At 40.8% G+C, this 24,614-nt stretch overlaps 1 protein-coding gene across 5 annotated transcripts in view; it reads right to left on the bottom strand.

The window, feature by feature from the left end:
* NELL1 (neural EGFL like 1) overlaps nt 1-24,614 on the bottom strand; it is a 361,894-nt gene that overhangs the window by 268,541 nt on the left and 68,739 nt on the right. For all 5 annotated transcript variants that reach the window (XM_033150888.1, XM_033150879.1, XM_033150869.1 and 2 more), the window contains exon 4: nt 2,248-2,418. In XM_033150888.1, coding sequence (XP_033006779.1) covers nt 2,248-2,418 — 171 coding nt within the window. The remainder of the gene's footprint in view (nt 1-2,247; nt 2,419-24,614) is intronic.

Genomic DNA, 24,614 nt, shown 5'->3' with positions numbered 1-24,614 from the left:
TTCTAGGAAACGCCACAGAACAGCATATGCTTAAGTGCCCATTAGCAATCCTTTAAGCTCTTCAGCCATAGAGAAAACAAGTGGAAATGTGATTTTTTTTTAATGTATGCTCTTCAAGCATGTACCATATTTCAATGAAAATTCCCCTTGAATGTGTATTTTAGAGACACTGATGTTGCCCCGTTATGTAAAGTAACTCTTAGGAGGTGTGATGCATATTGATCATGGAAAACAAATTTCTCATATATTATGGGCAAACAGTGCAGCACATCATCTCTGGACTGGGGGTGGGGGTGTGAGGAATCCAAAAGGAAGCCATGCTAGTCTGCTACAGCAAGAACAGCAGAATCCCCCTGCACTTGGGCTAAGTGGGCTCCAGTTCATGGAAATATCCGTGTAAAAATGGCGTGCTGTCAGAAAGTAGCTGAAGTCATAGTCCCCTGCATGATTACTGCCTAAAACAAGCTTACATGCAGAGCATTTTACAAAGAAAAATGCTGTAGGCAGCTGAGTTTGCAAGCTGGCTATTTTGCCATTTATCTGTTGTGAGGTTATTGTATACATAAAAACACAAACTTTGTACAATAAAATAAAAATTACATTCAATATAAATATTGAATGTATGATGTTATCTACACCATGCAATACTTTTTTCCATATAATGTACATTTCAAGCATGTAACCCAAATAAATGAATTCTATAATTTCCTATAACAATAAATGATTTTATGTTCCTTGGTGCAGATATTTTCTCCAAATGTTTTTTCAGATAAAAATATTGTACCGCCGAGTGATGGATCACTTAGGCATGTAAAGGAAGCTATCTTTTTACACAATTCATGACACAGAGGGGAAATATCAAAATGACATGAATATCCAGCACTTCAGCCATTGTTTTTCCTAGAAGGTCGACCCTCAATCACGTACAGACAAAATCACCTGATACAACCCATTCCTAAATACCTTAAATAAATTTCAAATGTGATAAATGTCATGTCATGGTCACTGGCCAGCAAATCCAACTAAAAACAGGCAGCCTATGACAAATAAAAAATGCCAAATATCCCCCTATGTTTCCCCCCCAGATCTTGTAGGCATTTCGTTATGTATGATTTATGCCAGTTCAACCAAGACTCTAAGAGGATGCAGTAAAAACAAAATAAAATAAAAAATTCTTTCCAGTAGCACCTTAGAGACCAACTAAGTTTGTTCTTGGTATGAGCTTTCGTGTGCATGCACACTTCTTCAGATACCCGAAAGCTCATACCAAGAACAAACTTAGTTGGTCTCTAAGGTGCTACTGGAAAGAATTTTTTATTTTATTTTGTTTTGACTATGGCAGACCAACACGGCTACCCACCTGTAACAGGATGCAGTAAGTGTAACATAATGCTTTTTAAGTCTTTAATAGCTAATGCTTCAATGTTATTCTCTGTTTTTGTTATGTTGGAATTATGATTTTAGGTGAGTTAAAAGACACTGGAAGCAAAGTTGCTTTACACCTAACATCAGTAAGTATTCTAGTATAAGCTTGACAAGTTAGTTTCTAGTGAGGTTTGGGCTTGTAGCTCTGGAACTGCCTGTGTGCTTCCTTCTACACCCTCAACATCTGCTCTAGCCTATACATAAATAAATGAATAAATGTTACAATATCACAAGTCCCCCTCCCCCCCAATTAAAGTAGACCTGTATCTACTGTGAACTTCTTACAGAACAGCAGAACAATTTGATGCAGTGAATTAGTAGTAGGAGTTCTAAGCAATTAAGGTATATCACGCTTTTAGAAGTTTATGTTTAGAAAAGATTTTAAAGATTTTTTTCCCCCAAAGCACTTTCATTACATTCAAAGATTAAAAAACAACAACAACCATAATAACACCTTCAAGCGATGGAGGTATACTAAGAGAAGCTTTTCTCACTCGGAAAGCTATGGACAGCTCAGCACAGTGCATTATATGTAATCAAGGCAAACATTGCTTGAGCACATATCTACAGAACATGGAGATATATTCAATACCCTACCCCACTACCACAAAATCAGCAATCAGCCTTTTGTTCATAATCACAGGCTTAGCCTACTGTTTCATTCTAATGCTGTCTTCTTTCACACTCACTTTTTCTGCAATTTTCTTTCTCTTTTTCTTTTTTCGCACATACAGAACTTTATGGCAGATTTCATCAAATAATTAGTTTTAGTCTGAAGAGCAGGCAGTTATTCAAGAGAAACGTACAGAGAAGTAACTTTACCTATTGCAGTCGACATGAAGCAGGAGGTGGGATGCACTAAGTGATAACGCAATCTTATGCCACTGTCCATCTGCCAGCCGATACGGAAATACTTCTGTTCTTGACTTTCCATTAAATCTGTAGTGATATCTTATTTCATCTCTCAGGCCACTGCTTTCCAGTTCAAAGTAACTGCATTTAAAAAGAAGAAGAATCAATTTCATTTTACATGCTGTGCACTATTCAGTCATGTGTTCTGTGAATTAATGAAAACAATTGCTCTTGAAAATTACATTTATTATTATGCCTGTGTGTTTATTTAAACATGCATGTGTATGTGTGTGTGGTAATGCACACCCACCCAGAATACAGCCTCCAAATAATAACATCTAGCCGGAATTAAGGCTAGGCATCAATCATGCACTGTTCAAAGCCATTCTCAATACAGACTAGAAATCTTATGCACCTGACAGAGTCTGCTCCCAGATTTGAGATGGCCCACAGAAAAGTGCCCCCAGTGGTCACACCATTTCCCCTCTCCCTCCCTCTCTCATTCAAACTGCCCACTCCGCTGGCACACTAGTCAGATATTTAAAAAGATGCCACTGGTTCAAAAAGAAGTTGATTTCTCTAAACCTAATTGCTGCATGGGGTCACAGCTGAGCAGCAGAAGCTGTGAGCCAGTCATTGCTCATCCTTGGTTTACTGAGATCTATGACTGTAGCCAATGCCTCAGAGAGATGGGCATTTTGGGAAATGAACGAAGCAGTTAGAGACAGGTATAGAGAGCTGCTCAGAATGGCAAGTTGAGATTGAGTTAAAAAGGGTTGAGGGCAGATGCTAGTACTAGGTCCTTGGCAACTGCCCAAGGATGCCAGCAGTTGAAACATGCCATGGCACCTAGGTACTGAAGATTTTCCTTGGCAGCTATTAAAATGCAGGGGGGAGACCTTTAAAAGTTAACATTGGCAGCTTTGAAGGTGAGATTTTGTTCATTCTCTCCCCCCCCCCATCTTTCTGACTTCAGTCTGCTTTCTTTATAACAAAAGTCTGGTAAACTCTTGACAAGGGTATAAACACATGGAATGCTGTGCAATATATATCAGTTACCATTTTTTCCACAAGAAAAAAATATTGACCCGCATTGTGAAATGGAAAACCCTGACAGGCTCGGTCATGCAATAAATTACTGACTAGGAATTTGTGCACAAATGCACGTCTGGCAAAAGAGAGAGAAAGGACAAAAAATGAGTTTGCATCATCTAACACACATCAAGTTTTAACTGCCATTAAATGTATCTAAGCAGCAAAACAAAGTATTTTAATATTAAATTAAATGTTTAAATTAAATATTTCAACTTGAAAATGAACTCGAAGAGAAGGCAAAAATAACCTAGAAACTCATGGCAGGAGCACGCCAGCCTTAAATTCATTGGAGTAAGTGAAGTTAACTGTTTATTAGAAGAAACAGGATCTGTTCAGGACTGCCAGGCCTAATGAGCACAGCAACTCTTCTTCGGCAGGCCTTGCCCCTATGAGGTAGTTGTAGAGACTGAGGGTCCCACCCCCTTCCCACAGCTACCTAAGTCTCCTCCTCTACCAGTTTCTTCCCAAGCAATCTGAGACTATGACAGCATGCCTGTCTTTGCTCTTCTCACGCATACCCCTCCTAGTCCTGGGAGACCACAGAGGAGGGGAGCTTATCAAAGCAGGAGGGGGAGACACCTTTGCTTCCTCACCTGCCTGACTCTTCTTTGTATCTTGGCCTCCCTCCTCTCCTGCTTCCACTTCTGGACATCTCTCCGCCACAGGCTCTCCCTGCTCTCTGAAACCTGTTATGTCTTCAGCTTCTGACACCTTGTCTTTCTAGTCTTTTCCCTCTTCTCCCTCTGACCACTCATTATTACCCCACTGCCAATCACCGGGCTCTGAACCTTCTTCCCATGGGGGTTCCCCATCAGGTGCCTCCCACCATTCCTCTGTGTCCAGCCAGGCCATGGCACTCATCAAAGCAAACCCAAACACAGTGATTCTACTGTCCAGGGCATACAAATGCATGCACCAACAAATTGAAGACACATATCTGGAAAAAGTTCCATTTTCTTCTTTAAACAGAACACATCAGCAATGGGGAAAACAAACTGGGCTCTTAAGAGTGGTCAACGGTTTTCTGTCTAAAGATGCCCTCTGTTTTAAGGAATATCCAGTCAAAGTCTGGTTTGAAGATAACAAGGAAGATCAGGAAGTATGAAGTTATCCATCAATAGTTAGGACCCAGACAACAAAGTAGGCATACATGTCACCTGGACACAGACTTCCCCACTATATTGAGATGTATTGTGTTTTCATTTAAACTACAGTAATCCTTTCAAAATTTGCATCTATGCATATAAATTAGCAGATGCAAAATTTATGCATATTGATATTCTCTGTTTACCTTTTTTGTGAGGAGACATACAAATCCCCCCCCCCAGTGTAAGTAGCCATCCTATGGGCTTTCAATAAAGGAGGAGGAAGCTTTGATCAAGGGATCAAACTCGCGGAAGATCTTTGTAATCATGAGGAGTCAGGTGGCATATCTTCCTCCCTTTTCCATCCTCAGTCTTGAAATTAGCAAAGTAATGCTTATCTATGGTACATGCCGAAAGGAAGATGTCCAGCTGTAATAAGTTGCTGGTGAGGAAGATACAATTAGTTGTGAACCTTCAGCTGCCAATGATCTTAGCCAGGCCACAGCCAGGTGGAATCAATCAAACCTATTAAGTTAACTATATAAACGAAGGAATGGAGGGGACCAATTGGGCTTCGCCACAGACCAGGTGCTGTGGGTTTCCTGGCATGGGGGTCTCTCTTGCCGCTCCTTTGGGGCCCCGGGCGGCAGAAGGGGAGATTGTGCTTGGGCTTTTATCAGGTATGCTACATTTGTCTGCTGCTGATTGTATCTAGAAATAAAAGCATATTTGTTCTTCTTCCATTGGTGTGTTCATTGGATCCAGACTCCAAAAGAACCCTGCCCCTTGGCGGGACAGGGAGTTATAACTATACACCTTAAAACTGATTTTATGATTACAATTTATTTTAGTTTTGCTGTCACTCCGCAACAAGCACCGTCAGTCTTAGGAAGCTAGAAGCTGCTTCCAGCACTTTGCTGTCAAAGAAATCAGTGAGACAAGTACTGTCAGGGAAGCTCCATTCAGAACTTAAATGGTTCATAATTGCCTTCTCTTGTCAAAGAACAAAAAGATCCCTTGTTGGGCTCTTTCCCCTTTTTTCTTCAGAAATGCTATACAGAAGACAAATTAAGAATAGAGCCTAAAGTAGCTCATAGAGAAAAGCAAGTTTTAATAGTCTGGGAGCCACATATTGTTCAAAGGTATTTGTAATCCAAAACCACCTGGAGTTGAAAAACCACTACCTTTTCCAACATTTTACTCCAAAAAATGGAACATTAGATACTAGGTGATAATTATCCAGAATTATCCAAGTCTCCATATTTTGTTTTAGTGTTTTAAACAGGGTTCAAACACTGCCTATGACTGTCCACCCCACCCCAAAAGTCATTACACAACTCTAAAGTCCAAATGGCAAGTCCAGCCCTAGCAGGTTTTAATATTCAGGAAGGGCAAGTAATTTGCCCACTTCATCAGACTACACAAACTGAAATCTATCCAGGATGAAACACCGTAATTTTTCGTGTATAAGACACCCCATATATAAGACGCCCCCTATTTTGGGGGGCTCCAAATTAAGAAAACACCCCCTCAGCACTACCTGTGTATAAGGCGAGCCTCAATTTTAAACCTAATTTTTTGGTTAAAAAAAGAACCTAGTCTTATACATACATGGAGAAATATGGTAACTAGATGGAACCCTGGCTGCATCCATCTGATTGTTAAATGATGGCACCCAAGTAAGAACAAATGCAAGTGGTTTTGTCTGCATAATATCTGTGCAGTATAATGCAAATAAGTCACAATGAGTCTTTGAGGGTTCCATCAGGTCTCCTAAGCCTACATACAGCAGGCCTCTTATTACTTCAGAAAGCTCCACTAGCCAGCACTGTGCAGATCCAATGGCAGCAGAGAATAGTCATTCCTTTTAATAAAACAAAAAAGCTTTTTCTGTTTTCAGAGTTCAAAACTATTGCAACTCAATGCTGATTTGATTGGAAATGTGTTCCAGTGAACTAAATGTGGCATTACCATACTTAGGATGGGGCATTAAAACCACCTGTTTCTCACCTATTTCTATATTCCAAGAGTACCATCTTCTGCATGCTTACTTACTCTGTAAGCTATGGGGTTGTATTCTTAGGCCTCAGCTCAAAGCTCACTTACTAGGGAGCAAGAACTGCTGCATTTGTGGCACTTGTTTATGAGTAACATGTACAGGCAACATGCATCTGATCAGGGCCTCACACCTTTGCTTCACACTAGGTCCGGTAGCAAAGTATTGGATGGACAGAGCAGAATTGGTCATGTGGCTTGCCTTACACCAGACACGTCCAACAGGTAGATCGTGATCTACTGGTAGATCACTGGACACCTGTGGTAGATCACTGGTAGATCACTGGCTCCCCTCAACAACTTTTACTCCCCTATAAAAAGCTCAACAACTTTGACCTGAACCCCCCAAAAAGGGCTTTCCTTCCTAAAGAAGCACAGCAACTTTTACCTGAACGCCTAAAAAATGGGGCTTTCCTCCTCCCTAAAAAAGCTCAATAATTTTGACCCGAACCCACTAAAAGGGGGTAGATGACCGCCAGTTTTTAACTGTGATTAGATCGCAGTCTTTTGGGAGTTGGCCACCCCTGCCTTACACCATACAAACTATCTTGCTTCCTCATGTTCACCAGAAGAAAATATCCCATGATTCAACTTTCAGTCCTATCAGCTAAGGATGGGAGATAAATTATATTCAGTTCACAATTAAAGGTGAACCTACCTAATTTCTACTTTCCAAACTATCCATGCACTGAAACACAGCCCTTCTGAAAATGACAGATTCGCTCATCCCCACTGCCAGTTTTTGTATGTCCTTCATCTCAAGCGGCAAAACATCTTTGGCTAGCCCTGTTTGGATTGCTATACTAGATAAAGAAGCACTAATAAATGGTCTACTCTTCACTGTTCTTGTGTCTAAAATGTGTTACAAATGTTATATACACATTACATATACAATGGGCATAGAATCAGATCTTTAAATAAAAATGACGGGGGTCTTTTGACAGTAGAAACACACCTATCCAGTTTGGGCTTTATTGTTTCTTGTTTTTTTATGTCCGAGTTAACAAGCAAGCATAAGGCAAGGTGAGCAGAAGTCACCAAACTGGTAATGCACAAAAGGGAAGAAGAACCTTTATCTCTTAACCTTCATTTCTTCTTTCAAGTTCTTATAGCTATTTTAGGCAAAGCAAGGAACAAGCATTTAAGATACTCTACAGGGACCACAGCAAAAAATGAAAACAAGTTAGGTCTTGCAGCATTCAACGTTTCCAAAAAGGGATTTCCTGCTGCTGAACACAGTCAGTAAGGCTAAATGGAGGCTGGCTATTACAGACAATATATGCCATGCTGTTCTCCAGAAGAGAAAAGAAAAACCTCAACAGCTAAATATCAACCAAAAAAGACCAAATTATTTAATTCTTTCTCCCTTTTTCTTGGTTCTACTATTCTATAGACTTTCTTAAACCATGTCCAAAACGTTTTTGGCAAAGATTTTGCTTGCCATGGTGACTGTTTGAAGTTGTAGGTCATGACTTAATAACATCCCAAGAGGTGCTTTGCCCAGATAGTGTTTATCTATGTACACTCTTTTTTTTACAGATTATATATAGGAAATCAGAGTACAAAAATATGTATTTCTTCAGAGTAGACTGCAAAATAACTAGGTGCTTTTGTTATATGTGGCAGGTAGATGAATTCAGCACACTATCTCAGCATTTGAAAAACTGCTTCATTGGGATAGGATAACACAAGCAGCTGCCTAGACAATGGAATCATTATGTCTTCAGGCAATATCTATGTCCAACAAAATCCTCCCAGCTTACTGTATTCCTCCCAATGCAATTCTGGCAGGCTAGATGTAAGAGGTGATTCTACCTAGCAATCATAGTAAGTATTATTTTTTGAGAACACCACAATTCTATGTTGCAAAGGCTTCTAAGGAGACACAACTATAATTTATCTGTGCATTAACTATTCAGCTGAACCTACCAATCTAAACACAACCAAAGTGGTTCAGAGCTTAAGACATGGCTCTTCACATAACTTTATGAATGAGCTGAAATAATAGTTTTGCTACACATTATTTTATCTAGTGCTGAAGCACCAACTCCTTTATGCATTTTTTTCCCTACTGGATTGTGAACATAGCTGTCAGCAATGGTCTTTATTCTTATTTTTCAGAGTAATCCTTGCCTACATATCTGGCTAAAAGTGGTTAAGATGGGGTGAAGGTGTCTCTGCTGGCTGGGAGCAACTTCGTGGATGTGGTAGAACATCTACTATGGAGCCCCCACCCTGTTCCTGCGAGTTAATGCCAGCAGGAAGCTATGCAGGTTTAGATCTACAGTTGATAGCATATTTGCCAGCATTAAGCCCCCAAAACAGGGCATTTCAAAGGTTAAGAGGAGGCAGCCTCACTCCTTCAAGAAAGTACTCCCAAGATCAGACTTCTCAACTATGTCAGCTTGGAGCTTGCATAGTTAATCGCCCCCAAACCCCCAAAGTCAATTGGGACACTGCATGCATATTTTAAAACCCAACTACTGTACCTGATAGAGTAAAGAAGAAACAGGAGATCTGAAAACAGGAATATGTCATGTGACAAAGGTATTTGAGAGCAGAAGCAGTAAAGCAGTCTAGAAATGTTGAGAAATGCTGTAAAGCTGCACAATCACTCTGTATACTGAATCACTGTGACTCATCCTGAGGATGACTCATTCTCTGTATAAATGTATTGTATCTACTTGCAGACAGATCATGTCCTCCCTTCAAAGAGGGCACGTGTTGCGGTGTGGCCTGTCAACCAAACCCTTGTGTTGTGGGTGGGAGCGTTTGGACAGCCACAACACCCTATTGGTAGGTCCCTCAATGTTGGGTATAATCTGACCAATGGGACGCTAACAAATAGGATCGAGGGACTTACATTGAGGGACCTACATAAGCCCCATGCACATGTCCCTGAGCTTCCTCTTTGGGCTAGTGCATTAGAACACCTGGTGACCTCTGTCTATATTTAGGGCTTGTGCTTGACCTTGCTATGCCGCCGTGTGTCATCTGTCATTGGGACAGGTGCACGGAAGGCTGTTCAGAGTGAGTCTGGGCCCCGCCATTTTCCCCATTTGGCTGACTGGCTGTTGCCATTTGGGTTTCGCCTGCTGCGTAGCAAATCGTGACAACTTGTAAGGTTGCGGATAGGCTCTGGTTCAGGTGATAGGGGTGGCAGAACGCTCTAGCCACCCCTATGCGAAGGGTATTCCGTTAAAGGAATCCAGGGACTCAATGGTTTGGTCAACCCTGAGAGGGGTTGTGCCTGTGCCCAAGTCCAGGGGGACATCTGGGTGGTGGACTAGCCGGGCACCAGCTTTCCGCTGTTCCAGGTGCTTACCCTAGGCCAGGGGTCCCCAAACTAGGGGCCAGATGCGGCCCAATCACCTTCTAAATGCGGCCCGCGGATGGTCCGGGAATCAGCGTGTTTTTACATAAGTAGAATGTGTCCTTTTATTTAAAATGCATCTATGGGTTATTTGTGGGGCATAGGAATTTGTTCATATATTTTTTTCAAAATATAGTCTGGTCCCCCACAAGGTCTGAGTGACAGTGGACCGGCCCATGGCTGAAAAAGTTTGCTGACCACTGCCCTAGGCTGACCAATGCTGGTGCCCTGGGTCAGCGCTGCCTGCCACAGTGCAGGGAGATAGTTGAACCAGAGCCTATGCAACCACTCACTTGCTGCAATCAATAAAGTTGTGGCCTAAATTCTGCCAAAAACCCAACCAAAATTTGAGTCTTGTGTGAATTTATTTAAGGGTAAGGTGAAAGGTCTACACACGCAATTTGGAACCGGTTAGTTTGGAGACAGTTTTGGAGCCTGTGAGCTGTGGAGCCATGAGTTAGGGTGGAGTCAGTGTGTGTACGGAGCCTGACTCAGAAGTGAAGCCTGTACTCTCTGTATGCTCTGAAGCTAGTTTAAATCTTCTGTTCACTATGCTGTTTTACTTGCAAACAAGTTTTAACTCAGTAATGCTTTTATTCTTTTACTGAAGACGACTCTGCGTTATTAATTTACACTGTGCGTCAGAAAAATCTTCCTATAAAAAACCATCATCAATTTCTATATAAAAAACCAACCTGCAGTCAGCATCAGCAGTAATTTAATAAACCATTCCAACTCTGGCTACCAAAGGCCTTTCCATTTGCTACCCACAGGCCAAGAAGGATAATTGTAGACCTTCGTCATTTCAGAAGTTCCATAACTTCCAAGCTACAAAAATAAAGGGCTTCTCTGTTTGCTAAAGACAGTAAGGGAGCACAAAGCAGCTGCCCATCAAATGATCTTTAAAAGTTTATAGGGCATCAGTTTGCACTACCCAAGTTGCCAATTATTTTCTGCTAATTTCTTTTTGGCAAGGGTTGCTAGTCATCTTAAACATTCACTGAATCCCATCTTCAGTTTACCCTACTTTGTTTTCTTTTCAGAATCCTGCTCCCTTTCTTTCTTTCTTTCTTTCTTTTAAAAAAATGCAGCTGATTTTGCATTATTTTACAAATTGTCATTCCTCCCGCTACCCACCCCAATCCAGACAGAAGGGAGAATTGACTTTTATGGGAAATATGTGTAAATTAACACAGGGCAACGAAAAATGGTATGTAATCCAATTAATGCCACTGGAAACAATGGTGCAGGACTATGTTCCTGAAGTAATATGCTGTACATCTGCCAAGTCAGGGACGCTCAGAACTATGAACACTCAGAACTACAAGGCTGTTGAGATTTTCCCAGTGGTAGTACTACTATATATGGCTTAAATGGTTCAGCATATAAATATTAATGAAGCTTGTGGCTTCTGTCATGCAACTTAAAGGTTAATGGGTACATTTCTGTTTTTCCATTTCTTGAATACTGTACATTCTACAATCTGATCTGCATATATACAAGTGTTACAAAAAGTCACCAAATCCTTTAGGTTTCCTATTAGTGTTTGAAGTAATTTGTGAAGAATCGTTTTTTCTTAATTAAGTTTTCCATTTTTTATTCATTACATTGTTACATGTAAACCTGGCATGCACTAGCTCTGCTTCAATATGTTTTATCATTTATCCCCTCTTTGTGAAGACAGAGGGGAAAAGAATGCAGCACTGTATGCAGGAAAGATTCTTCTTTGGAGAACCCAATTCCTATAGTTCCTGGAAGAACCAACTGCCAATTCTAAACAGAACTAAATCTTGTGATAGCAGACATTTCATAAAATTTACATACCTTTTGCAAAAAGAAAAACCAACCTCAAAGCAGTTTACAATTAACAGCAAAATAGTCAAAAACAACTATTTAGAACATTTTTAAAAATAATAATAATAAAAATACATTTTTTAAAATTAAAACGGACTGTAAACTAAAAAAGAAACCCTGATTGCCTACACTGCCTTAAAGGTAAAGGTAAAGGACCCCTGACAGTGAAGTCCGTTTGCAGACAGTTTTCCGGGTCATGTGGCCAGCATGATTAAGCCACTTCTGGCACATCAGAACACCAAAACCAGAGCAGTGCACGGAAATGCCGTTTACCTTCCCGTCAGAGCGGTACCGTTTACCTTCCTGCCGGAGCAGTACCTATTTATCTACTTGCACTTTTTGGCGTGCTTTCGAACTGCTAGGTTGGCAGGAGCTGGGACCGAGCAACGGGAGCTCACCCCGTCACGGGGATTCGAACCGCCGACCTTCTGATTGGCAAGCCCTAGGCTCAATGGTTTAGACCACAGCGCCACCCACGTCCCTTATTGGGAGCCATTTTTAAAGTTCCTGAATGAGAACCTGTAGCCCTCTAGATGTTGTTGGACTACGACTTCCATCATCCCTTAGCACTGCCTATGCTAGTTAGTGCTGAGAGTAGTTGAAGCCCAGCCAACATCTGGAGGGCTACAGGTTCCCCATCCCTGATACATGTAATACTTTATAAGCAATACTTTTTCGATTTCACAAGTTCTGAATGCTAAGTTATACCAATGCAGAATTTGCCATCTTTTTATGAAAAGATGGCAAATCCTGGACTTACACTGACAGTGGAGACAACTCCCACTGTTGGCCCCAAGTGTTAATAGCTACAAAATCCACAGTTGCACCACTGTGGTCCTAATAAAGATACTTTGGAGCTTTTCCTTATGGGACAAAATAAAGATACCTAGGAGCTTTTCCTTATGGGACAAAATTACCACTCTAAGGGACAGTCATTCAAACACTAAAAAGACAAAGCAGTAGGAAGTCAGGGAACCCTAAAAGGCAGTAGAGGCCAAGAAATATTCATTTAATATAATTATGTACACAGACTCCTGGAGGTGTGAAATCAATTCAGCATTAGGAGGAGAAATATTAACGCAGCAATGAAAACACACTATAGCATTGAAGTTAAACACACATCACAGTACTGTATAGATCTAGTCAAATTAAAGTCCCTTTTATAGTATAACAAACACTGGAGTAGCCATTTTGTGTGTGTGCATACAATTCTCCCTAACAGCAACAGAACATTATCAAGCCCCATTGCTCCCAAGTGCCTTGCTGTGTTTGCAATCAAAGCACACAGCGACAAGGAGTCGCGCTGCTCCAGGCAGTGGGTGACTGGATTACCGAGTTTCAAAGACAGGAACATATTTTACAGGAATGGAGGAAGCAATCCAGTCCTTGGGCTGCCTCATAAAGGAATCTCTGGGACTGCTCACACATTAGACACCTGTGTGCCTTCCCATTCCACTTAGTCTAGCCTTGAAATATAAGGGTTTGTGATGGATCAGTCTCTAGGTGGACTGAAAACTGGAACCAATGTCCACATGACATTTTTTTTCTACACTAAGGAATTTTCTATGCAGATTAAAATAGGCACCCATCGATATATTATGAAGCCTCATACCCACACATTGCTTGAAAGGTCTAAGAAATTAAAAAAGCAAAATAAGGGGGGGGGGGAGATTTTGAAATTGCTGGTTAAAATCAGCACAGCTTTGAAAGGTTCAGTCCATTTTGATTTAAAATGGTATCCAATTGTAGCCAAACATAGATGAAAACCTGTTCCTTGATCTCAGGAACCACCACCCACACTATGGTGATGATATTTTAAGAGGCATGCAAATGTGTATCAAAGGGGAAAAAAACTTTTTCAAAATATATAGTGGATAGTGTAGTTGAAATATGGCATATTCATTTTGCTGCAATTACACTGGAAAGATGTTACTTCAATGTATGTACTCATGACAAAATAAAAAATTGTCCCATGACATGCTTCTCACAAGTGTTCTACAACACAGAAATTCTCTAGGTAGGAAAAATGTCATGTGTGAGTCACCTCAGTTAAGCTGCATATGAAAGTTTGAAGGTAATTATGTGTACCAGATCTCTACAAATCCATGGATGCCCCAGGGAATTGTAGTTAGGAGGAAAATGAACCAGAGATGCTCCCAAGAGTTCAGTACACTGAAAAGAAAAGAAAGGACCACAGTCTAACAGATGCATAATTCTGCCCTCTTCATCAGCATAAGTAGCAACGCTAATCCAGAGATCTAAGAGTAAAGGCAGGGTGAATGTGGAGCTGGCACTGCATTAGCCATTCTAGGCATTTTCAACAATTAAGCATCATGAATAGAAGTGTTAATAAGGTAAGTAACAGGAAATTTTCTATATCAAAGCACTGCCCTTTAAACAAAAAAATAAAAAATAAAAATAGCTTGATGATGTAATCCACCAATCCTTCACCATCTTGCCTAGAGGACTGAACTCAGAGTTGTATAAAATAGCATTTCCTTTTGCTGCCATTCATAGCAGCTCATTTAGATCAGAAAAGAAACACATAAAAAACCTTCAATCAGCTAAAATTAATTTTGTTACTGTCTTATAAAGCCCACCCACAATACAGATTGCAGCAATAACAATTAGCTAAGTGACATAAAATATCAACTGAACACATAGACTGCATTCCTCTTGCTTTGTTGGATTCAGATTTCAGAAGCTGCCTACTTATAAGTCAATTAAGCTTGTTTAATTTTTTTGCTCTGGTTATTTGTAAATTCTTTAGGATTGTCTTTCATCTCTTTATCTAGCCATTTGTAAAACCTGAATACAATTTGCAGCAGTCACAGATTTGCAGCTCCTGGGTGAGGTGGGAATAATACACAGCAGACAATGGTCTTGGATCAGCACAGATCACAGCTGAATTGATCATAAAGCAGGTAAGCAAGGTTGGCATAGGATGGTGACGTCACCTAGGCAAGACTGGGTTTTGATTCTATGAGTCTATGATCTGCTGCCCCTTCCTTGCTAGCCTAGGTAAAGGTAAAGGGACCCCTGACCATTAGGTCCAGTCATGTCCCACTCTGGGGTTGCGGTGCTCATCTTGCATTACTGGCCGAGGGAGCCGGCGTACAGCTTCCAGGTCATGTGGCCAGCATGACAAAGCCACTTCTGGTGAACCAGAGCAGTGCACGGAAATGTTGTTTACCTTCCCACCGGAGCGGTACCTATTTATCTACTTGCACTTTGACGTGCTTTCGAACTGCTAGGTGGGCAGCAGCTGGGACCAAGCAAAGGGAGCTCACCCCGTCGCGGGGATTCGAACCGCTGACCTTCTGATCAGCAAGCCCTAGGCTCTGTGGTTTAACCCACAGCGACACCCGCATCCCATACCCTTGCTAGCCTAGCTTGCTCCAAAACAAAGTCTTGCTCAAACTTTTAACAGCCCCAAGTGGACTATGAGCAGCAGAATCACATGATCACAAAGTAGCACTCTGGACGACTGTTTTTAGCCTCCATTGCAGATCATCAGAGTATCACAAGCCCAGGCCACAGCCATTTCCACAATGTCTGCCAGGGCTCAACGCAGTGAAACACAACTCTTACAACTTTCATCAGCATGTGCCATCCACTAGACATAATGCAACAACTTCAAGTCCCCTAGCTTTCTGCTGTGTTGGCAGTCCTAAAAAACAAATAAATCCAAAACTGACAGATATCAAGGTGCTCTTTCAGTAGGTTCGAAAATATAGTGACACCTGTCTTGTTGAAAGTCAATTAAATTTCCCATCCCAATGTCGATATCCAGCTACCAAAGAAATCAAGATTAACAAGGTCATTTTGCACACTTTCCTCCATAGCAGTGCACTTTTCCATCAGGTTATTTTGTAAAGGAAGACAAAAAGAAAGAAAAGCAACTCAAATATGCTACAAAATCCATAGGCAATCAAAACAGAAGCACAATAATAACGACTCAAGTTCAGCAAAAAGTGGCACTTTAAAGCAACAATCTTTTGGAATGTCAAGGTCTAATATCTGGCTCAGTAATCATGTATCAAATCAGCTCACCTGCAAAGCTAAAGGCTAGTAGTGTGGTCAGAATTATGATGCGGCATCTTTTTTATGTCCTGCTGCAAGAACTGCTTTTGCAGTCAATGCTGAGCTGACCTATAGGTTCAAGTTAATCACAAAACTTCTCCCTTCCTGAACCCACCGCCCAAAAACACAAAAGAACCCTGAAGTCCATCCACCATTCAGGATTCTCAACTTTGGCTACTATCTATTTATGCACTGGTGCTGAAGGTGATAAGACAACCTTAAAAAAGAAGACAAGGCTCTCATATTTTTAACAGTTCTAAAACATAGTGAAATATGACCAGTGCATTTTGTCATGCAGGGGTGGCAAAATGCCCTCTTACTTTCTGATATTCCCTTTTCTACTGTTATTGTGTGTATTGCCAGACCAGATATGGCCAGTAGGTGATGCTTCCTGGTTTCAACGTTTATTGTAGCTTTAAATCTTTATATATTTATTTGTATGAGGACCTCATCATATAGCCAACTTATAATGAGGACATCACTGTCTTTTAATATAATCAGGATTATGTATCTAGATGATAAGGGCTTGTCCCTCACTTCGTTATTTAATTAGAATTTGCCCAACTGCCAGATACCTGCCTAGTTTGACAAGTTACCATGCCCAATACATTAACTGTACTTGTTGTTGTTTAGTCATGTCCGACTCTTCGTGACCCCATGGACCAGAGCCCGCCAGGCACTCCTGTCTTCCACTGCCTCCCGCAGTTTGGTCAGACTCATGTTGGTAGCTTCAAGAACACTGTCCAACCATCTTGTCCTCTGTCGTCCCCTTCTCCTTGTGCCCCCAATCTTTCCCAACATCAGGGTCTTTTCCAGGGAGTCTTCTCTTCTCATGAGGTGGCCAAAGTATTGGAACCTCAGCTTCAGGATCTCCTCCAGCACTATAATTCAAAAGGACTGCCTACGTCCTTAGCCAAAAGGACTGCCTACGTCATGAACTCTCTGTGGACCTTGATCCATGCCAACAGCAGAAATAAGGCCCACACGTGCACCCACTCCCAGGCCCCATTAGAGGAGGGCACCTGCTGATCTTGGCAGCTTCTTCTTCTTCGGCGATCACTCATAGCCGAGTAAGATTGTCTTCCATAAACATGGTTTTAACAATGAGTCCGTAAGTGACTGTGGAGGCCAATTCTGGATCCACATGTCCTTCCAGAGTGGAAACATTGGTTTCCGGGCAGGAGTTGATCATGATGTGGATTTGCCAAGCATGCCTTCCTCTTAGCATGTTTCTCCCTTGCGCCCTGAGTTCAAGTGTCTTCAAAGCCCATGAAACTTTTGGTAAAGGATGTTCTCCAACTGGAGCGCTCGCAGGCCAGTGTTTCCCAGTTGTCAGTGTTTATACTACATTTTTTTAGACTTCCCTTGAGACAGTCTTTAAACCCCTTTTGTTGACCACCAGCATTACGTTTTCCATTTTTAAGTTCAGAAGAGAGTAGTTGCTTTGGAAGACGATCATCGGGCATCCGCACAACATGACCAGTCCAACGAAGTTGATGTTGAAGAATAATTACTTCAACAATGGTGATCTTTGCTTCTTCCAGTACACTGATATTAGTTCCCCTGTCTTCCCAAGTGATGTGTAAAAATTTTCAGAGACACTGTTGATGGAAACTTTCAAGGAGTTGGAGATGGCATTTATAAGTGGTCCATGTTTCACAAGCATATAGTAAGGTTGGTAGTACAATAGCTTTGTAAACAAGTGTTTTGGTTTCCCTGTGAATGTCCCGGTCCTCAAACACTCTGCACTTCAATCAGGAGAAAGCCGCACTCGCAGAGCTCAGGCGATGCTGGATTTGGCATCACTGTTGGCCCTTGTGGAAAGATAACTGCCTAGATAGGAGAAGTGATCAACATTTTTCAACGTTACGCCACTGAGTTGGATTTGTGGCACTGCAGAGTGGTTATTTTGTACTTGTTGGTGCAGCACTTTGGTTTTTTTGGTTGTTGAGTGATAGGCCAAGCTTTTCATAAGCTTCTGCAAAGATATTTAGGATGGTTTGGAGGTCATCTTCTGTGCATGCGCACACTATGTTGTCATCAGCATACTGAAGCTCTGTGACGGAAGTTACTGTAATCTTACTTTGCTTTCAGCCTCCTCAGATTGAAGAACTTTCCATCTGTTTGATATATGATTTCTACTCCGGTGGGGAATTTCCCTTCGACAAAGTGTAGGATCATGGCAATGAAAATAATGAATAGAGTTGGGGCAATAACACATCCCTGTATAAGAAGGCCGTGCTTGGTGCAGACCAACGGGATCTGGACCTGATTAGGAAACCATCTCATCAAGTTGCCTGCTTGCTGCTTAAGAGATCCCCACCAGCTGTGGGAAGTGTTGAGACTTATCAGGGAGCTGCTTCAGACAGCTGTTAATTGGAAGCCGAAGGGGTGAACTACTGAGCTTCATTCTGTAAATTCTAACTACAGTGGTACCTCAGGTTACATATGCTTCAGGTTACATACACTTCAGTTTACATACTCTGCTAACCCAAAAATAACACTTCAGGTTAAGAACTTTGCTTCAGGATAAGAACAGAAACCGTGCTCTGGCGGTGCAGCGGCAGCAGGAGGTCCCATTAGCTAAAGAGGTGCTTCAGGTTAAGAACAGTTTCAGGTTAAGAACGGACCTCTGGAACGAATTAAGTACGTAACCAGAGGTACCACTGTACTTGATTACATGTTACTTGGTGTTAAGTCTTTGCTCATTGTAAGTCATTGCTTATTTACTGTTAAGTCTTTGCTTATTGTAAGTCTTTATATTGTACAGTTTTGTATTTCATATTAATGATTAGACTTTGTTATCAGCTAGTAAACAGAAGTCTTTCTTGCATTCAACAGCTTGTCTGCCCTTCCATTCGCTAACATCCAAAGAACTCTCCTGCTTTCTTAGTGGTTTCCACAGCCAGGTAACAACTAGGAAGCACTACACAAGATTGGGGAGGCAAAACACTGTGAAACTGATACCATGTCCTCTTTCGATTCTGTTTCTCTTCACCTCTGCATGGCAGACCTGCGCTGCCTGAAGAGAACAGTGTTGTTCTGACATATGTTGTGATAGGGGTGACAAGATCCTTTACCATTCCTCTTTCATAATATTTTATTTGTACAGAATGAACCTGCAAGTGTCAGAGTCACTCCTGGGCACCCTAATTTGCATCATGTGCATATTATATCTGTAATTTGAATATTAGACGCATGCAAATCAAGCACATTCACTTTAACATTTTCTCGTTGCAAATGCTATAGTTGTTTCTGCCCAAGCAATCAGTACATGGTATACAGAGATAGATATAATATAGATATAGGTATGAGAAGAAATGGGCCTGACTGTTGGACGTGGCTTACTGTATCAAATCTGGAGTTTTTCTTGACCTGTTGAACTGCCAAACTACGTACTAGCATTCACCCTTGGGACTTTGCATACCAGCAGGACTTGACACCAAATACACCGGGGTTCAGGACAATTGTATGTTATTGATTATTTTATGTCTTATATTGAATTTTATTTTATTACAATTTGAATAGCCAGGAATTCAACTTGTTAAAAGTTCTTCAAAAATGTATCTCAAGCCACCTTGAAATGTATCTCAAGCCACCTGAAAGAAGCTTGTGGAGAATATAACAATCTCCCATCTATACTGAAGCCATGGATAAGGCTCCCCAAGGCTCGGAAACAAATACAAAATTCACTGACTTCAGTGGGTGTTTCTGTATTATGCCTTTAAAACTGGTTCAGCAGTCATTCCTTCAGCTCTTGGAACTCCAGTTCTGTGAAGGGGGAGCTAGTGATCAACAGAGGATTCTGATGCACCACAAATGCAAGATACCTGACAAATTAACATAATAAAAATTGCATACGTACTCTTATTCTGTGTGGAATTTTGGCAAGGCCTATTGTTATTTTTATGGAATACAATGAAACCTATTTGTTTTTATGTAAGCTTTCCTAGATCCCAGCAGGCATTTCTAAAGAAGCCACATATGGCTAGAGAAAGGCAAATATTAGATTATGAGATCTGTGAATTTTATTACTTTTAATAAAAAGCTCATTGCTTAACTTGCTAGTAACTTCCAGCTGTTGTGGTTTTACAAAATAACATAAATATATTATTTTAAAATGATAGAATCCGTAACACTGGAAACCAAATCAGTCAAATTGCCCTAGATAGGTTATTTGTCCTTTTGAGCTAGACTATCAATGAAAATGTGTGGCATAAAATATACAGAGCAATGGATGGGAAGAGGTAGACAAAGCAGCTGACAAAGAAATGTGGGGTGTGGGTGTGTGTAAAAATATGGAAAATTTATTCCTAACTAATAGTGGCATAATTCTAGATATGTACTCTACAGGACTCTCTGGGTGGTATTCAACTACGTTTTACTCAGAGTAAGCCAACTGAAATTAGTGAACATTACTAAGTTAGGTCCATGAATGTTAAACCCTGCTTTGCTATGAAAATGAATGAACAGAGCCCAAAAAAATAAAAATTGACGTTAAGCATGATAAGTATAGCTGAACAGGTCAAGCTATTTATTTATGCAAACTCTGAATAATGAGAGTGTGCCACAAACTGTACCTTCTGTCTGTTACTTTCACACCCATCTGCTTAGGAAAGTTCTGCCTAGTTAGTTACCAAGGTATTGCTTTCAAAAACCTGAGGTAAGTTTTAATCTTCAAGTAAGAGCTCTTACATACAATCCTTGCTTGTATAAAGAAAACCAAGAATAAAATTCAATTTTATCATATGAGCTGTCACTCACAGGCTGTGTTTATTGGACATCACAATAAACCATGGAAATGAATCTGGGCCTCCCTCGGTGTTATATCTGAACCTTATATTGCGGTTAATCTTAACCCTGTTTCATTGAAAAACCACATGGCTCGTTTGAAACAAACCATAGTTAAACCATAGTTAAACACAGCTTGTCAGGTTTGGCTGACACAACCTGTAGCTTATCAAATATAGAAGTACCGGTAAGTGCTTCTGAACTCCTCCACCAGAGGAGGAGAAGTTTGGAGGGGAGTATGTAAGTCTGGGAGAAGGCTGGGTTCATTCCCATCTTACATTAGGGTTTACTGTAACATCCAAACACAGCCACTGCTTAAAGTGGTATAGCCCATAATAGTTTTACCATGTCTTCTGTTGTACAAAAACTGGACCCAAATCCCATGATTTCAATCAATTTATTATCAAATGTGCACTTAGAGTAATTGCCTGATGTAACATGACCTCATTAATTTAAGGTGAACAAAGTTACACCCCCATCATGATAAAAATGGTTCACAGCAAGAGCTGCTGCTCAGACTGCAGAATCCACATTTCTAGCACCTTTGGTCTATTTGATGTTATGCTTCCTTTGCAAGCTTCAGGCATAAACCAACAGAAAAAAGCTGCATCATTTGATAATTTCCAATTTCCCGTTGGTAAATGACTCCTGCCAGCAAAATAACTGTTAAAACCAAAGTATTCTTTTCTTCCTTTTCTAAGATATTAAGGTGACCTTTTAAAATGCATATAATATTTATGTGACAGATGGATGCAATTAATCAGGCCACTATTATATACAAGTCACTTAAGGTATACTGAATTTAGTGAAGACCTTATTGTTGGCTCTTAAGAACTACAGAGCTTATTTTAAAATGAAATAAAACATACTGAAGCAGTAAATAGAGAACTATTCAATCTTAATAAATTTAACATCCATGCTGAAGTAAACCACAATAAATGCATGAAAAACTAAGGAAGAGGAAGAAGACACAAGGGTTGTAACTTCTGGCTAAGTTTACAAGAATCTAAGAGAAGGAAAACAATGGCTGAAAAAAAAATCACTTGAGTCAGTAATTGAACTTAAGCAAACTCCTCAGACCAGAACTACTCTAATAAGAACAAGCAAGTAGCACAAGACTCCAAAATAACAAGAAGATTAAATCAAAAGGAATAAATGAAAAGGAACTGTGGCATTTGAAACAAAGGGACTGGGTTAGACTTCAGTAAAAGAAAAACATTGTGTAACTTTTTAAAGAATATTCTTACTCCACAGAGACAGAATATGCAAAAAGAGCATAAAGCAATAAAGCATGCAAGCTTTGAATACCCCTCTCCTAAAGCACTGGGGTTGGAAAGCCCTAATAAAATAAAAGTATCTGAAGAAGTGTGCATGCACATGAAAGCTCATACCAAGAACAAACTCAGTTGGTCTCTAAGGTGCTACTGGAAAGAATTTTCTATTTTGTTTCGACTATGGCAGACCAACACGGCTACCCACCTGTAACTAATAAAATAATTCTCCCTGATTACAAACTTAGCCTATTAGCCACAACACAGCTAACCCTCCCTCCTCTCCCCAACCCAGCATTTGGTGTCAGGGTCCCTTTACCTTTACCCCCACTCTGGCATGTTCTGCATACAGTTAACTTAGAAAGATTAGTTTCGCCTTTACCAGTCAAATTGTCTGCAGCTTTTTTTTTACATCAATAGTCAAAGCAACACAAGGCACTCTGGTTTGTAGCATCTCATACAGATAATGCTTCTCCTTGGACAAGCCCAGAATCTCTCTGAAGCACCCTGCTTTGGATTGAGATTCAGCTGAATCCACTGCACACCACTAACAGAGCTGTCATAACTTTTTCTGTCATCATACTTCAGCGTAAGTAGTCTCAGGCTATTTTATCTGTGGAAATAACTGATCTCTTTTATCTGTTTTTTCATATTGTATTTCAAATTGCTGTAAATTGCCCTGGATAAATTGGCATTTTGCAGGGTGGGTAAGAAATCTAATAAACAATAACACTAATACTGTTACTAATGATGATGGTGATGAAAATTATAGTATAATTTTATTGTATACTAATGTTTTCGTATCTGTGAAGTGCTTGGAAATTTTGAAATGTTAAGGAGTATATAAAAGGTAAAGGGACCCCTGACCATTAGGTCCAGCTACAGACGACTCGGGGTTGCGGCACTCATCTCGCTTTACTGGCCGAGGGAGCCGGCATACAGCTTCCAGGTCATGTGGCCAGCATGACTAACAGCCGCTCTGATGTTACTAGCCCAGAGATGGAAAGAAGATTAAGTCCCTACCAGAGAGAAATGGTAAACTAAGCTGTTGGAGTATGCTGAAATGGCAAAACTGACCAGGAAGCTCAGGAACCAAGAAGACCAAAACTTTAATAAAGAATGGGGAAAAATTAGAATTTACTTGGGAGACCACTGTAACCAAATGAAAACATTAGCAGGATTGCAATAACACTTGTAATGTACCAAATCTTATGGACAAAATGGAGAGAGAGATAAAATATGGATTACTGAGTAATATGAAGTTGAAAAGGTTGACAGTAAGACCCATGTAGGGGAAGGTGGAAAGTCCAGAGATTTGGAGAAATCTTTAAATATGGATATGTATTTTGTATTGTTATAATTCTATACCTGTAAAATCAAATAAAAAACCATTTCTAAATAAATAAATAAAGGGATGCATTCAATTACAGGAATACCCACAGTTCACAGAAATTCATCCAAAATATTGCTTAATAATAATAATTTTATTATTTATACCACACCCATCTGGCTTGGTTTCCCCAGCCACTCTGGGTGGCTTACATATATACAGTATATGGTTCCATATATTCTGTATATTTGGAAAATGTGTTCAGTTAGCACCCAGGCAATGCTGTTCAAAGTCTTGGAAACATCACGTGCCTCTTAAGTAACGTGCCTCTCCCTCTTTCTTTGCATGTCGAGGTCCCCAAACCACCCCTCAAATGAAACACACTTCACACAGAAATTTAAGTTTAAGGTTTTTTGGCATAATTTTGGCCACAACTTTATTAAAATACAAAATATGTGAGCGGTTGCTTAGGCATTGGTCCAGACTTTCTGTCCCACTGGGGACAGAACTGACATCCACCTGCCTGAGGAAGTCAGTAAAGGGAAAACACTTTGGGGAGAGAATGGGAGCCGGGGGTCTGACCCTCGCCTCTCCCCTAATGCTCCCAGGGGCTCTTGCGTGGGACCTGGCTCCCAACCGGGGGATACGGACAAGCATGGTGAGCCCCTGGATTCCTTTAACGGAATTCCCCGCGCAGCAGCAGCATTGAAGGGGCAGCCATAGCCAACCCTGCCCCTCCACCAACCAATTAACAACCAATGCCTAACCGCCAACCTTGCAAGTTGTGACTAATTGCTACACAGTAGGCGAAAACCAAATGGCACCAGCAAATCAGCCAAATGGAAAAATTCCTACCAGGCCCCTGCCCCAAAAGCAGATGACCCCATGACAGGCATAGCAAGGTCATACGCAGAGGCCTAATAAGGGGGGGGGCGTGATCTGATGCACGCAGCAAAGAGGTATATCACACTGCAAGCCAAGTAATATATAGTCACTGGGCTGTCCATCAACAATTGCAACATAGAAATCCCCCCAACAACACCCAGAGCCCAATCACAGCAGTGGCCATCTATACAATCCCGCCCAGCAACAGAGGGGTGACTTGCTGGCCCCCACCACAACACATGTTCTCCATGAAGGAGAACCCGCTTTCTCAGTGTCTATATTAAACCTAAGGCACTGGCTAAATTAATAAATTTGATCTGCTTCTCTTTTGACTCTGCCTGTATCTATTTTGTACTTTACAGGACTTCTGGAGTTCTGTTGTCATTGCTATTATTAGATGTTTTTATTCATTAACAACCCAGTGGCTTTACTTTAGGGGAAGTACCTAGAGTTACCGTATTTTTCGCTCCATAGGACGCTCCGGACCATAGGGCGCACCTCATTTTTAGAGGAGG

This window comes from Lacerta agilis, chromosome 1 (assembly GCF_009819535.1).
Source record: "Lacerta agilis isolate rLacAgi1 chromosome 1, rLacAgi1.pri, whole genome shotgun sequence".
NCBI classification, from domain to species: Eukaryota; Metazoa; Chordata; class Lepidosauria; order Squamata; family Lacertidae; genus Lacerta; species Lacerta agilis.
The sequence above is the reverse complement of the archived record's forward strand: the minus strand, read 5'-3'. Positions and strand labels throughout refer to the sequence as shown.